At 39.5% G+C, this 15,735-nt stretch overlaps 1 protein-coding gene across 1 annotated transcript in view; it reads left to right on the top strand.

Moving 5' to 3' along the window:
• Positions 1 to 15,735, top strand: part of igf1ra (insulin-like growth factor 1a receptor) — a 195,121-nt gene that overhangs the window by 118,163 nt on the left and 61,223 nt on the right. Inside the window, 3 exon segments of the mRNA XM_062042591.1 lie at positions 7,581 to 7,881; positions 11,424 to 11,560; positions 13,572 to 13,716. Coding sequence (XP_061898575.1) covers positions 7,581 to 7,881; positions 11,424 to 11,560; positions 13,572 to 13,716 — 583 coding nt within the window.

Below are 15,735 nucleotides of genomic sequence, written 5' to 3'. Positions count from 1 at the left end.
AGGAGCCCAGTCTAGATTGTATTTTTTTTTACTCATCGTTCCCCAGCGTTTACCTTTTTCCCATCTTTTACGGGGCGCCTTGTGGCGACCCATCAGCGTTCCTGTTCTGTAACCCTGTACACTGTTTGTTTGTCTAATCTTGAACGGGTTTGTGCTGAAAACAAAGTTTTGTTGTACTTGTGCAATGACAATAAATACCTACCTACCTACCTAGATAAACGGGAAAATGCCAAATATCGGCACCGATAAACGTCAAAATGACAAATATCGGCACGATAAATGTCAAAATGCCTAATATCGACACTAATAAATGTCAAAATGCCAAATACTGACACTAATAAACGTCAAAATGCCAAATATCGACATTAATAAACGTCAAATTGCCAAATATCGGTACAGATCAATGGCAAAATGCCAAATACCGATAGTATTAAACGTCAAAATGCCAAATATCGACACTAATAAACGTCAAAATGCCAAATATCCACACTAATAAATGTCAAAATGCCAAATATCGACACTAATAAACGACAAAATGCCAAATATCGGCACAGTACAATTACGTTTTATTTTTCAGATTCGACCCATGCCTCTTTTGTGCGTGGATTTTAAATCTTAACTGTATCCAATGCACCTGCAGTTGAACAATTGGGGCACGTTCATCCGACCCAAATATAAAGCCACAAGCGTCATAATTCTTCGCCAAAATAGACGGTCACAAAAAGAAATCGGAGGAATGAGCCGAAAATAGGCGGAAAAGGATATTTTAGAACTGGCGTCAACAACGTCCCACCACTCCTGACTTAAACTGCTCGCCCACATGCTCCTCGGAACACACATTAAAGCAAATGCCTCACAAACAAGAGCGAGAGCCAAAATGATTGCCCTCTTCCTTCCCTAATCTCTTACGCAAAATAATTTGGTTAAAAAATTGTTTATCTCCGGTTGCACACAATCCTTGAAAGGAGTGAGATTTACAGAATTGGATCCGTGTTTACTCCCGTAAACGTGCGCATGCGGCCCACTTCAACCACCCATTCTAGTCACATTAGAAATACAGTATATCTTTGTGATGTGAACGTCTACTGAAATTAGGCATCATCATAGCCAAGACGCCTTCCTCAGTGAGTAAGTCCCACACGATCGACGCCATGTTTGTTGACACGGAGTTTAGGGGAAGTTTTACGATAGGCAGTTTACAAAACAAGCAGGAGAAAAGGAGCGCTTGATTTGCTCACCCAAACCCACAGGTGTCGAACTCAATGCCCGGGGGCCAGATCTGGCCAGCGACATCATTCTATCTGGCCCGTAAACACCTGCAAATGATATGTGTCAGTTAAGTACTTAATATTTTCTCATTAAATGTAATTGATTTTTTTCATGCCAAAAATATATGTACTGCTTGAAATTGCATACCGTTTAAACTTTGATAGTATCCAATATTGCAACAAATATTACAGTATATTATCATACTTTCCAAACATGTTTTTGTCTAAATAAAAATACTTAACTTTACAGCAAACTACCCATCAAATTAATAAAAATGAAATGTTTTACGTTGTTCTTTACAGCATATTACTGTAAATTGAAAAAAACTACTACTGTTTTTTGCGTCAAAATTCTGTTGACTGAGCTGCCAGTTTTTTACTGTAAAATCTAGTGTTGTTGTTTTTAACGGTGTACAGGACTGTCTCAGAAAATTTAAATATTGTGATAAAGTTCTTTATTTTCTGTAATGTAACTAAAAAGATGGAAATGTCATACATTCTGGATTCATTACACATCAACCGAAATATTGCAAGCCTTTTATTATTTTAATATTGCTGATTATAGCATACAGCTTAAGAAAACTCAAAAATCCCATCTCAAAAAATTAGAATATTTCCTCAGACCAAGTAAAAAATAAAGATTTATAACAGCAAAACAAAATCAAACATTTGAAAATGTCAATTAATGCACTCAGTACTTGGTTGGGAATCCTTTTGCACGGATTACTGCACCAATGCGGCGTGGCATGGAGGCAATCAGCCTGTGGCATTGCTGAGGTGTTATGGATGCCCAGGATGCTTCAATAGCGGCCTTAAGCTCATTTGCATTATTGGGTCTGGTGTCTTTCAGCTTCTTCTTCACAATACCCCACACATTCTCTATGGGGTTCAGGTTAGGGGAGTTGGCAGGCCAATCGAGAACAGTAATGCCATGGTCAGTACACCAGTTACTGGTGGTTTTGGCACTGCTGGATTATGCTGGAAAATGAAATCATCATCTCCATAGAGCTTCTGATTACTGCTTTGCACACTCTTGGCATTCTCTCGATGAGCTTCAAGCACACCTGTAAAGTGAAAACCATTTCAGGTGACTACCTCTTGAAGCTCATCAAGAGAATGCCAAGAGTGTGCAAAAAAGTGATCAGAGCAAAGGGTGGCTATTTTGAAGAAACTAGAATATAAAACATGTTTTCAGTTATTTCACCTTTTTTTGTTAAGCACATAACTCCACATGTGTTCATTCATAGTTTTGATGCCTTCAGTGACAATCTACAATGTAAATAGTCATGAAAATAAAGAAAACGCATTGAATGAGAAGGTGTGTCCAAACTTTTGGCCTGTACTGTATATTCATATATTACTCATTGTTAAAAGCGGCCCTCTGATGGCAACCATAACTGCGATGTGGCCCTCAATGAAAACAAGTTTGACACCCCTGATGTAGACTCATCTGACCAGGTCGTCCCTTTCCATTGAAGCAGTGGAAACCCACATTGCCCTTGCCTTTCCGTGCCAAAGTAGAGGCGGCGTGGAAATACTCCAGCGCCGCATCCATAAATAGAGGATTGTATCCTTGACACCGCGGCTTGTTTGGTGACACACTGAAACCGGGTCGACTTATATGGATTTAAGGCTGCACCCCTGCTCAGGGTTTTCTTCTGCCGCGTGCATGTTTGGAATGTCTATTGGTTGAAGAATCTCTTGGGATGATGCTGCAGTAAAAAAAAAGGAGGAGGGGAGAAGGAGAGAGCGGGGTTCCATCAAAGTGGAGCCTCATTAGAGCTTGCCTTGGCTGCCCCCTTTTGGTCGCAATCCAAGAAAATCAAGCCTGATGCCGTGCACCTCCTCCTCGTTCTTGCAACACTGACCTGGCTGCTTTCAACCCACCAGTGTCAACATCACGCGTCCAACCCAATCACAGCTGTTGTACGACCAGCAGCGTGCGTGTGTGAGGAGTTTGCCATTTTGTTTTGGAAGAGATTCAGTGCAGAGCCCGACATGTGGCGTGAGGGGATACACACTGTAGCTGCGTAGTAACATACTGTACAGTCTCAGTACTTCAGGGCTATTCAACTACATAATGTAGAGGGCCGCAGTTTCAAGAGCCTAAGGGTTTAGGGGCCGGACATCGGAATGTGGATGTTTCGTCAGAAAGTGCCTCTGCAGGTTATATTCCTTTGACACTGTGTTGACTTTATTGCAAAGTAAACACATCGGCTTTCACACTGCACTGTCAATACATTAATTATTCTGCCCTCGCTACCTGTTTCCAGCGTGTGCAGCTGGACAGATAGTTAACAGCATGAAGTTTTGTTGAGGATTAATGTTCCTCCTTCTCTTGTTTTCCTTCCTCAGTTTTGTTTCTGTACACTTCTTCCTTCATTTAGGTATGCAAGACTGACAGTATAAACATAAAATAAACATTACAAAAGTATGACGTCTATTGTGTATTTTACATAAAGAAAAAATAAGGTTTTATGTTATTTACACAACAAACTGCAGATGTTTACACGTATAGAAATTAAACAACATCCACATCAAACCCATTACAATTAAAGCTCTGGTGTAGCGTTATGGCCTCATGCTAATCAAATTTAGTGCTACCTGCTCAGAGGCCTAACGGTTAAAGTGTCCGCCCTGAGATTGGTAGGTTGTGAGTTCAAACCTTGGCCGAGTCATACCAAAAGACTATAAAAATGGGACCCATTACCTCCCTGCTTGACACTCAGCATCAAGGGTTGGAATTGGGGGTTAAATCACCAAAATGATTCCCGAGCGCGGCCACCGCTGCTGCTCACTGCTCCCCTCACCTCCCAGGGGGTGGAACAAGGGCATGGGTCAAACGCAGAGAGTAATTTCACCACACCTAGTGTGTGTGACTATCAGTGGTACTTTAACTTGAACTTTATTAAACAAACTTTGATCGGCAGAGTTCTTCTCAGATAAAAGACAACACAATACAACTAATACAAAAGACATCACAAGGTCAGCAATTTCAATTTAAAACTAACTAAATATATTCATGCACAATATGTACTTACAAAGATTTGACCAAGTTTCGTGATAAAGCTTACACGTGTGGATTTCTACTGTTGTTGTTGCTGCTTGTCTGGAATAGGTCAGACAGGAAACAATGACTCGAGCACTTGCTCGGGGAAGAACATTCATACTTGGTTGTGCAGTTGTTGTTAAAAGTCTGGTTTTTGCTATTTATGTAGATTTTTTTTCAGGGTTGAATGAAGTCTTCATCTACTCACCCCACTGCTGCTTCATTGTGACACATATGCCTTGCTGTTGCCCCCTGTGGTGTGGCGGTAGTACTGCATACATGACCAACCCTAGTTTGAATGATTTCATCAAGCCTATTCGGGCGATGTTCAGCGGGCCAAATGAAAAGCTTTGGCGGGCCGGATGTGGCCTGGGGGCTGCCAGTTGAGTAGCCCTGCAGTACTTCCTTGTGATATTACAGCGTGCATTCTTACAAGATGGGCTGCGGTGAAAGGATCAATGAGGATATTTTGTCCAATCCCTCATCTGTTTCTTGAAACGTAAATCATTGTGAGAAAGAATGGGAAGTATTTGAAAAAGCAGACAAAGAGTTGCAGTAATCCATCCCTCCCCCGTGCTGAGGCCAAAGTGGATTTGACACATTTGGGAGTCGGCAGCATTGCTGTAGTGCACCGTCACATTGTGACCCGGCGCAGATGTTTCGCAACGCCGCATGAAATATTCAACGGGAGATTAGCTCGGCGGCCGGCTTCATTTTGCTTTGCCGTTAAACGACAAGCCGACTGTCATTTCAAGGCGGAGAAACCATCACATTTTACTCTATCAGGCGCTCGTCATCGTGACTGTGCTTGATACCGACATAAAATGTGTTGCATACAAACTTTGCGCCGCGTACCTTTCCAGCTTTGCACCTGGGAGGCGGTTGCTAGGGAACGAGGGGTGCAGTACCATCTCATTACTCGAGCTCAGGTGTTCAGCTTTTATTGGCCCTGTGGAGAAATTTGTCTTTGAGTAATAACCAACACTATAAACATAAATACGGCAACGCTAACTACTCTCTGGGGGAGGTTGTGTATGTGGAGAAAGTGGCCCCTCAAAAGCAGAAAATGGCATCATTATGTTGTCAATGGAAATAATGAATGGCTGTTTACTGCTTGTTGTGTGTGTTAAGCTATAGGATGTTGGCCCTTTGCCAATATTGTACTTCTTTACTCCTTTAAAAACATGTCGGACTGACACATTAATTGTGATTTAGCATCCCCACCACAATATAAAGTGTGTTATTGATAACCCCCGGCTACCTTTTTCACAAGCAAACAAATGAGGAGTTTCTATTATTCATGATGCCCACAGCTCTGTTTGAAACACGCACGGTCATTTCCCCATCGATTTTCCTCTCAGCCTGCGAGAACATCATACTTAAGGAGAGGGAGTGCATCAGTGCACAGACTGGTTTAGTCGAGAAGAATTCCAGAACGTTTGTTTGCAGAAGTCATTATATTTACACAAAAAGTACATTTTGCCACTATTGTCTTGTATGCTGGTATTGAAATGCTGCTATCCATCCCATCCATTTTCTACCGCTTATTCCCTTTCGGGGTCGCGGGGGGTTCTGCAGCCTATCTCAGCTGCATTCGGGCGGCAGGCGGGGTACACTTCTGGACAAGTCGCCACCTCATCGCAGGGCCAACACAAATAGACGGACAACATTCCCACTCACATTCACACACTCGGGCCAATTTAATGTTGCCAATCAACCTATCCCAGGTGCATGTCTTTGGAGGTGGGAGGAAGCCGGAGTACCCGAAGGGAACCATCTAATCCATGGGTGTTAAACTCTGCCCCGCGGGCCAAATTTGGCCCGCCGTGCAATTTCACTTGGCCCTTCAGGCGATATCATATTAACACAAGAGCTGGCCCCGCCGATTGAATAGAGCGGAGGTGCCGCGGAAACACCGCATTCACCGCTAATTCTCGTGCTTGCCAACCCTCCCGGATAACTCCCAAATTTCAGTGCCCATACCTAAAATCCTCACATCCGCTTTTAATCCAGTCCAACGAGTGTTGGCTCAGTAACATAATATGTGCGGCTTCAGCACGCACACACAAGTGAATGCAACGCATACTTGATCAACAATGATACAGGTTACACTGATGGTACCCATATAAATAACTTTAACACTGTTAGAAATATGCACCACACTGTGAACCCACACCAAACAAGAATGATAAACACATTTCGGGAGAACATCTGCACCGTAACACAACATAAACACAACATAACAAATACCCAGAATCCCATGCAGCCCTAACTCTTCCGGGCTGCAATATACCCCCCCCCCCCCCCCCCCCCCCCCCGTGCGTCGGTTGAGGTGGGCGGGGTTGGGGGGGCAATATACACCCCGCCCCCCCCCCATTGATATTTTTTAATTATTATTATTATTATTTGAAACTCGATTTTGCATGTCACTATAAAGTTATATAAGCCTTGATTGTTCAATATTCAATGCAAAACTTGTTTGGGTCACTATTAAAAGGTTAATTTGTTCAACCTTGGCCCGCGGCTTTGTTCAGTTTTAAATTTTGGCCCACTCTGTATTTGAGTTTGACACCCCTGATCTAATCCCTCTGTGTCAAAGTCACGCAGCAATACTCATCAGTGTTGGCGCTAGGAATTTTCAAAATGGGGTCCCGGGAACCACATCAAGTCATAAAAATGGGGTCCCACAGTACATTTTTGGAGTCTCACCTTTTTGTAAGCGTTTTGAAAACAAATGATAAATGTATGCATTATCTTGTTATATCTCACATTCTATATTGTGTTTTGGAAAAAGGTTTTCATAAACATGACTTAATTCATTAAAGAAAATAATACAAAAGAAAACACATTTTTATGCATATGTAATAGGCTCCAGCACCCCCCGAGACCCCGAAAGGGATAAGCGGTAGAAAATGGATGGATGGATGGATGGATGTAAATTTATTCAGTTATAAACATTCATTCACTTTCTTCTTTCCTTCATGGATCTAAACTTTACCGCTGCCGGTATGTTTTTCTATATTTTTATTGTAATATTTTCAGAATGTGTTTGTTTTATTTTTGGCCAAAGTAAGACAAAGACAACAATCTGAAGTTCTCTTTATTTTTTATTTTTAATGCCATGATTTTAATAGTCTAGCCCGCGCGCCTGATTCCTTATTAAACTTTTGAGGTCTCGCGGGCCAATTTGAAGATATCGGGCCGCCTTAGTGTGGACACCCCTGCTTTTAGCCATCTTCATTACTTTCTTCTATTTCTTCCAGTGTGTCCCGGCCACTGCAAACACGCCTGCACAGACGAGGGCGAGTGTTGCCACGGCCAGTGCCTGGGCACCTGCACTCAGCCTAACAACGACACGGCGTGCTCCGCCTGCCTCCACTACTACCACGAGGGCCGCTGCGTGCCGGAATGCCCCCCAGGCACGTTCATGTTCGAGGGCTGGCGCTGCATCACCATGGACTTGTGCTCCCAAGTGCACCTGCCCAGCGACATTCACTTTGTCATCCACGAGGGCGAATGTATGCCTGACTGCCCCTCTGGCTTTGCACGCAACGAGACAAATCGGTAAGTTCCCGTCGCTTCTGCTTGAAGTCCTGCTGTTTTGGACACGCCATACCCGGTGACTTGCCCGTTGCTCCTTGAAATGCAAAAAAAGCAACTTTTTGTCCCGGGAACTTTGTTTAGTGCGCAGGACCATACGATTTGTATCCAGATGCTGTGTTGGCTCCCTGACACCGAAGCAGCTTGTTTTCACTGTGTACTGTTCTATCATAGATTCATTTGCATAAAGTATCCTTGAGATTAACTTTACTTGCAACACAGGCGCCGTTCTTACTGCCTTCTGAATCTAAAATGAAAAATACAATCGAGGAACTTTTACATGTCATCACTTCCCAATAAAAACTGAGATGAGATGATTAAGTCTGAATTGAGTCCTGGGATGTCCTAATAGCGGATATCGGGCCGACTTCAGCAAAAATAAATAAATAAACGTTGGATTATATTGGTTTGCATATAAAATCTCTGATATAAGTGCTCATGCAGCCTGATAAACAGCCAGTTAACATCTAAATGTCCTCCAATAAGGACACAAGTTTGTTCTTTTTCTTTTATTTTAGTCAAGGCTTTTACAAAAGGTAAACATGGTAAGCTATAGGCTACGAAGAGCGAGCAGTTACGCAACAGATAAGCAAAGAATAGCACACTAGCTAAACGTACGTAACAATATTGAACAGTTTTGCATTTTTCAATCTAAACAAATATAGAGTTCAAAAATATAAAGTACAAAACACAAAACCAGTTAAGTTGGCACGTTGTGTAAATCGTAAATAAAAACAGAATATGGTTCAAATATAGAGATGAGGGTCTTTAATTTGACCTGCTGCTATACTCTGTCTCAAAGTGTTAACATGTGCTCAATGTTTCCTTACCATTATTGCTATGTTGTCTATTACCATTGTTGGTATATTCATTATTCCTACATTGTTGATACAAATTATTGTTACAGTGTAATAATTATTGTTACCTGTGGTAATGCCACTATGATACAACATCTGTATTATAATCTTTGAACAAAGTAAGAGTGAAACTCATGTGAATAATCACTGAATGGAGAACTGGGGGTGGGATTAATAAATAAGTTTTCTTCTTCCCACTACCTTTCAGGCAAAACTGGACAATCCTGCACTATATTAATTTATATTATTATGTATTGTCAACTTGTTCTTCTTTATGTCATTGCCTGAAATAAATAAATAAATGAAAAATGAAATGAAAATACAATGATTTGCAAATCCTTTTCAACTTATATTCAATTGAATAGACTGCAAAGACACGATATTTAATGTTCGAACTGAGATCTTAATTTTTTTTTGCAAATAATCCTTAACTTAGAATTTAATGGCAGCAACACATTGCAAAAGTTGGCACAGGGGCATTTTTACCACTGTGTTACATGGCCTTTCCTTTGAACAACACTCAGTAAACGTACACTTTGTTACACACTGATGTCGCTTGTTGATGCAGTACCGTCTGAGGAATCAAAGGTCCGTAACATCATCGCTTACATGCAGTGATTTCTCCAGATTCTCTGAACCTTTTGATGATATTACGGACCGTAGATGGTGAAATCCCTAAATTCCTTGCAATTGCTCTTTGAGAAATGTTGTTCTTAAACTGTTGGACAATTTGCTCTCGCATTTGTTCACAAATTGGTGACCCTCGCCCCATCCTTGTTTGTGAGAGACTGAGCATTTCATGGAAGATGCTTTTATACCCAATCATGGCACCCACCTGTTCCCAATTAGCCTGTTCACCTGTGGGATGTTCCAAATTAGTGTTTGATGAGCGTTCCTTAACTTTCTCAGTCTTTTTTGCCACTTGTGCCAGCTTTTTTTAAACATTTTGCTGGCATCAAATTCCAAATGAGCTAATATTTGCAAAAATTAACAACGTTTTTCAGTTCGAACATTAAGTATCTTGTCTTTGCAGTCTATTCAATAGAATATGGGTTGAAAATGATTAGCAAATAATTGTATTCTGTTTTTATTTACAATTTACACAACGTGCCAACTTCATTGGTTTTTGGCCGCACATTAGAAAGTATCCAAACAAACGTCATTGAGCGTCATGAGCTTAACCTAATTAATTATTCTTACCACTAGGTGTCTCAAAAAAATAAAACATTCCCACTCGATTTCTACTTAATCAACTTTCTTCCTGGTTCTCTGCAAAGGCGGACGCTTCCCTTCTCTCACCCTAATCTCTCTTTTCTTTTGCTTCACCTTGTCTTGTCTTACCTTTCCTGACCAATTGGCTGTGTTATCTCAAAAATACGGTGTGGGAGCACCAAGGTCGAGAGACAAGTGACTCTTCAAGCTTGCGTACTCACACACGCATCCACAGAATATACAGGCACCCATACACACATACCCCACCCCCACCCACATCTTACCCCTTTGTCTCTTAACCCCCGCGATCTGATGAACAACAGAGCAGCGCCCCTGGTGGCTGGAGGCTGCCCCTCGTACGTAATGTGTGCTCATACGTGCTTATGTTGCTTGAGGTATTTTTCTTGGTCTCAAACTGAGCCCCTCTGAAGGGAGCTTTGTTCGGGAGTTGTCCCTCCCCATTTAAACTTTTTTTTCCTACCTTTCTACAGGGCGCCGCCCTTGTGGCAACCTATCAGTCTTACTGTTCTGGTTACACTGCATGTCTGTTCTCAGACGGGTTGTAGTGCAAACAAATGCTGTTGTACTTTTTTAAGTGCAATGACAGTAAAGTTCTATTCCATTAATTAAAGACAGCATAAGTCCATTCCAGACGTTAATTATAAATAGGTTTGTATTTTTCATATCTACTATTGTTCTATGATTGCCTTTTCTAACATTGCCCGCTGCAGAATAATAAAAGTATGTATGATTTGTATAGATATTGTATCAGATTAATAACGGTATCAGCCAGTAATCAAAGCTCCAATATCGGTATCGTATTGGGAATGGAAAAAACACCCCTAACTGAGACTAAATAAATGTCCATTCAGGCCAAAAACGATGAAAAAAAATAAATATTATTTATATATTATAAATAATATATATATTATTATATTGAAAAAAAATATATTATTCTTATTTGCTAGCTAAAAATGACACAAGAAAATGTGGAATTTGAAGTGAGTAGAAAAGTGAATAAAATATCTCACAAGTGTGACAAAAATGTTGAGATCTCCAAATTAACGTTTATTATTTTGCTTCATTTTTGTGTTTATTTTATGTCACAAAGACTTGCCTGTTAGTGCTTTAAGATGTTTTTTCGTAAAAGAGAACGGGTGTATTTACTCACTAAATATAACACGTTATACACAGGAGGAACAGATAGAATGTATCTGTGGTGGCTTAAATGTATTTGTGGCGGGCCACCACAAATACATGAACATATGGAAAACACAATGTATACACTTGAGCCTTTTAGTATCCAACAAATGTCCTCAGTGTGCGGCTGAAATGTTCTTGTACCAAATAGATTGTTATTCACACGTTGACAACATCTTGTTGTTGTCTCCGCCCACTCACCCACCTCCTTCGCCGTGTTTGTTTGTTTTTTCCCAGGATGTTGTGCAGCGCCTGTAATGGCTTGTGCGATAAGATCTGCTCGACCTCCGTCATCGACTCTGTGAACGCCGCTCAGTCCCTGAAGGACTGCACCGTCATTGCGGGCAATCTAGACATCAACATCCGCCACGGAAGTAAGTAGGAACACAGTCGCTACTAGGGTTGTACAGTATACCGGTACTAATATAGTACAGCGATACTAATGAATGATATTCGGTACTATACCGCCTCTATAAAGTACCGGTTCCCGCCCCCGCACCTCCCTTTTTTTAACGGGCATGACAGCGCATTGTCACGTCGTGATATTGCTGGTTTTATGAGCAGAGGAGCATGTTCGGCAGCGCACAATCCCGGAGTACTTACAGGCAGAGACAGTGTGTAGACAGAAAAGGGAGAACAGACACATTTTGGCTTAAAAACTAACGATAAAGGTGAAGCTATAACACTGAAACGCCCTCAGGAAAAGGTGCTTTAAGACATGGCTAGCTAGTGAGCAGCTAACATCCATCCGCAGTCTGCAGTGTTTTAGATACTTCTAAATCACTAATCCTGGCCTCCATGGCGACAAATAAAGTACGTTTCTTACAAGTATCATCCCTGCAGGACGAGGAATAGCTAAACATGCTACACTATCTCTTTTCCCTGGCCTTTGACCTGAGCTGAGTCCGCCCACTAGGCCACCATTTCTAGTCTCTCCCCCCCCTCTTCGCTTTAGTTGTATTTTTCAATTTGTCGCACTTTTATTATTATCATTTTTATTTAGCAAATTTTTACTCTTTATTCGACCCCTTTTACCGTATTGTTTTTGCACTATCTTGTTCAGCTCATTCATTGTTTACGTTCTTTGTTTTTGTTTTTGTTTTTTTTTGTTTTGTTTTTGTTTTTTGCTGTATGCTTTTTTAACGTGTAGAGCACTTTGGTTCAATTTAAAAGTTGTCGTAAACGTGCTATATAAATAAAGTTGACTTGACTTGACTTGACACTACACACCGTAGCTCACCGGCGTCACTATGTAAACAAACACCATGGGTGGATCTACACCTGGCATCCACTGTAATGATACCAAGTACAGGAGCGTATCTAGTCCATACTACTATGACTACATCGATATTTTTTAGCATCACAAAAGCTTTTTTCCTTTTTAAAAAAATCATATTATATTTATAAATTCAGGAAATACGTCCCTGGACACATTTTATTATGACCATTGTATGATCCTGTAACTACTTGGTATCGGATCGATACTCAAATTCGTGGTATCATCCAAAACTAATGTAAAGTATCAAATAACAGAAGAATGAGGGATTATTACATTTTAACAGAAGTTCAGATGGAACATGTTAAAAGACAAAGTAAGCAGATATTAACAGTAAATGAACAAGTAGATTAATAATTGTTTTTTACAGCTTGTCCTTAATTATATTGACAAAATAATAGAATGAGAAATGACACAATGTTACTGCATACGTCAGCAGCTAAATTAGGAGCCTTTGTTTGCTTACTTACTACTGAAAGAAAAGTTGTCTAGTATGTTCACTATTCTATTTAAGGACAACATTGCAATAAGAAACATATGTTTAATGTACCGTAAGATTTTTTCTTAAAATAAAGCCTATAATGCCATTTTTTGTGGTCCCCTTTATTTAGAAAAGTATCGAAATACATTTTGGTACTGGTACCAAAATATTGGTATCGGGACAACCCTAGTCGCTACACCTAAGACTGGCAAGCAGTCGAGCATAGACAAACAGTAGTTTGTGCACAGCCCTGATTTACAGTGTGTATTTATCACCTAAACATAATCTGGTTCCACTCCAAATTGTCCTTTAAGGACATGTATGACATGTAAGCATTATCATAAACAATCAGTGGCTGTCCGGTGGCATACATTGTGGTGGTCTGCAACCATCACCTTAAATTAAAGCTGACTTGACCAATTTTGTCTGTCACAAAATGTATATATGTGAATGGCTACACTTTATTCATCATGTTCATTTATTAGTATGACTTCCTTTCTCCTCTGTACATTATGGGGCATCTGCATTAAGAAGTAGTTTAGGTGTCATTGCAGCTACATTTCCTAATATGGCTTACTTGTGTGTGTGCGTGTGTCTGCGTGTGTGTGTGTTTATCTGTCGTCCCCAGATAACATAGCGTCTGAGCTGGAGAGTTTCATGGGCCTGATCCAGACAGTGACGGGCTATGTGAGGATTCGTCACTCCCACACACTTGGATCGTTGTCCTTCTTCAAGAGTCTGCGTTACATCAACGGGGAGGAGCTCATGGACAAGTATGGCCCGTGTGTGTGTGTGTGTGTGTGTGTGTGTGTGTGTGTGTGTGTGTGTGTGTGGACTAGTGCAATGAAAGGACATAAGTGAGTGTTTGCCAGCAATGTTATCAGTAAAGAAACATTCAGTTTTCATGGAGTTCATGTTGAGTGAGTGTTAGGATTCAACCTAAACTTATTTCTGTCATCGCAGAAAGTTATCTGACTCAAAAGCTAAGTTAATAAATGGGGAAAAATGGCAAAACATTGCAAAAAATATAAAAAATTAATTGTTTTTGCTGTTTTTGTTATTGTTTTTTTTTTTATTGTTTTTTTTTATTTTTTATTAAACTGCACTGAATACTACTGCACACAATTCAGTTGTACTCACTACAATGACAATACAGGAAAACAAGTTTAAAGTACAAAATGCCTTTCTTTTTTTACAATTTACTACTTTACTATTTTTTAACAGGCTATTTGTTGGACAATGTACATTTATTTTCCCGCCGCTTTAAAAAAAAAAAAAGTATATATATATATATATATATATATATATATATATATATATATATATATATATATATATATATATATATATATATATATATATAAAAAGTGTTAATGGCGTCTGTTTTTACCAGACTTCTAATGCTAATATGTGTCTGTATTAAAGGGATTATTTATAGATCTACTTAATACTTTTAATACATTCCTTATAAGCAAATTTTTAGTATTTTCTTTTTTTGTTCTTCTTCTTAATAACAGGCATATCTTAATTTTCTTCTTTTTTATTTTTCATTCTAATCATGTGATTTAGGGCTATATAAATAAACATTGATTGATTGATTGAAGAAAATGTATTTAAAGAGTTTTTCAAATTTTAATTTTTTTTGTTTTTTAATTTTTTATTATAATTATTTTATTTATTTTATTTTATTTTGTTTTATTTTATTTTTACATTAATGTATTATTTTATTAATTACAATATTATTTATGGAGCCCAACTAAAAGAAGTGTCGACGATTAAAAACTCAATACAATGTGCGTTTAAATGAGAATACAGTATGTCAAGTTTTCAAGTTACTAATATGCAATTTACTGCATCTGTAATGCACCTGAAAATCTGAAAAAAAAGCTTGCAAAGGGCTTGAATTTGCAACCCTGCAGCACGTACACATGCTGTACAGATAAGAGACTTTGGCTGCATACTGTAGATAACGTGAAAGTCTCAGGCCGTCATTGAGATATCACAATCAGCTTTAGATATTAGACACTATTTTTTTTTTTTTTATAGCATTGGTCAAGGGGTTCATGGGAAAGTCTTGTCGCCCCTCATCTCATCTCTCCCAGGGTAAAATTTCACTCCATGGAATGCCGTCAGGATGGCAGGCTTCCCTTCAATCTGAGTACGGTGACGTCACGACTTTAACATGTCCTCCTTTATACACACTGGATTATTATATGGTGGTCTTATTTTGGGGAAAAAAGGTTCCAGTTTGTCAGTCTACGTCACACCTGTCAAACTCAAGGCCCGGGGGCCGGATCCGACCTGACACGTAATTTAATGTGGCCCGCGACAGCTTTGAAATAATATGGATACTTCATCTTTCTTACTAAAGGTTTTCATTGTTTCCATTTTGACAGAAACAAATGTATGTACATGAAATGTCATATGTTTTAAACTTTGATATATATACAAATATTCAATTGTTATTGGTGTGACTCTTTGGGCACCTCGCCCTTCGATTGTGATTCTTGGGGGGACGATTTGATTCATAATCGATACTCGATTCAACACAATTCTCGATTTTTGCAATTTATTATTTGGTATAATACAATTAACACCTTAACAAAACAGCGTACAGGTTACAAAACCTTCTTTTGAGTGCTGACATATGACACATATGTGCACCAAGTAAGCATCGAGATGGCCTAAACATTTTTGTATTTTTTTTTCATTAATTCATAAAAAAAAAAAAAACATTTGATTCTTGAAAATTACCAAAAAACTTAAAATCTGCTTGTCACCTTGACTTACGA

Source organism: Entelurus aequoreus, linkage group LG03 (genome assembly GCF_033978785.1).
Source record: "Entelurus aequoreus isolate RoL-2023_Sb linkage group LG03, RoL_Eaeq_v1.1, whole genome shotgun sequence".
In the NCBI taxonomy this organism is placed as follows: Eukaryota; Metazoa; Chordata; class Actinopteri; order Syngnathiformes; family Syngnathidae; genus Entelurus; species Entelurus aequoreus.
The sequence above is the reverse complement of the archived record's forward strand: the minus strand, read 5'-3'. Positions and strand labels throughout refer to the sequence as shown.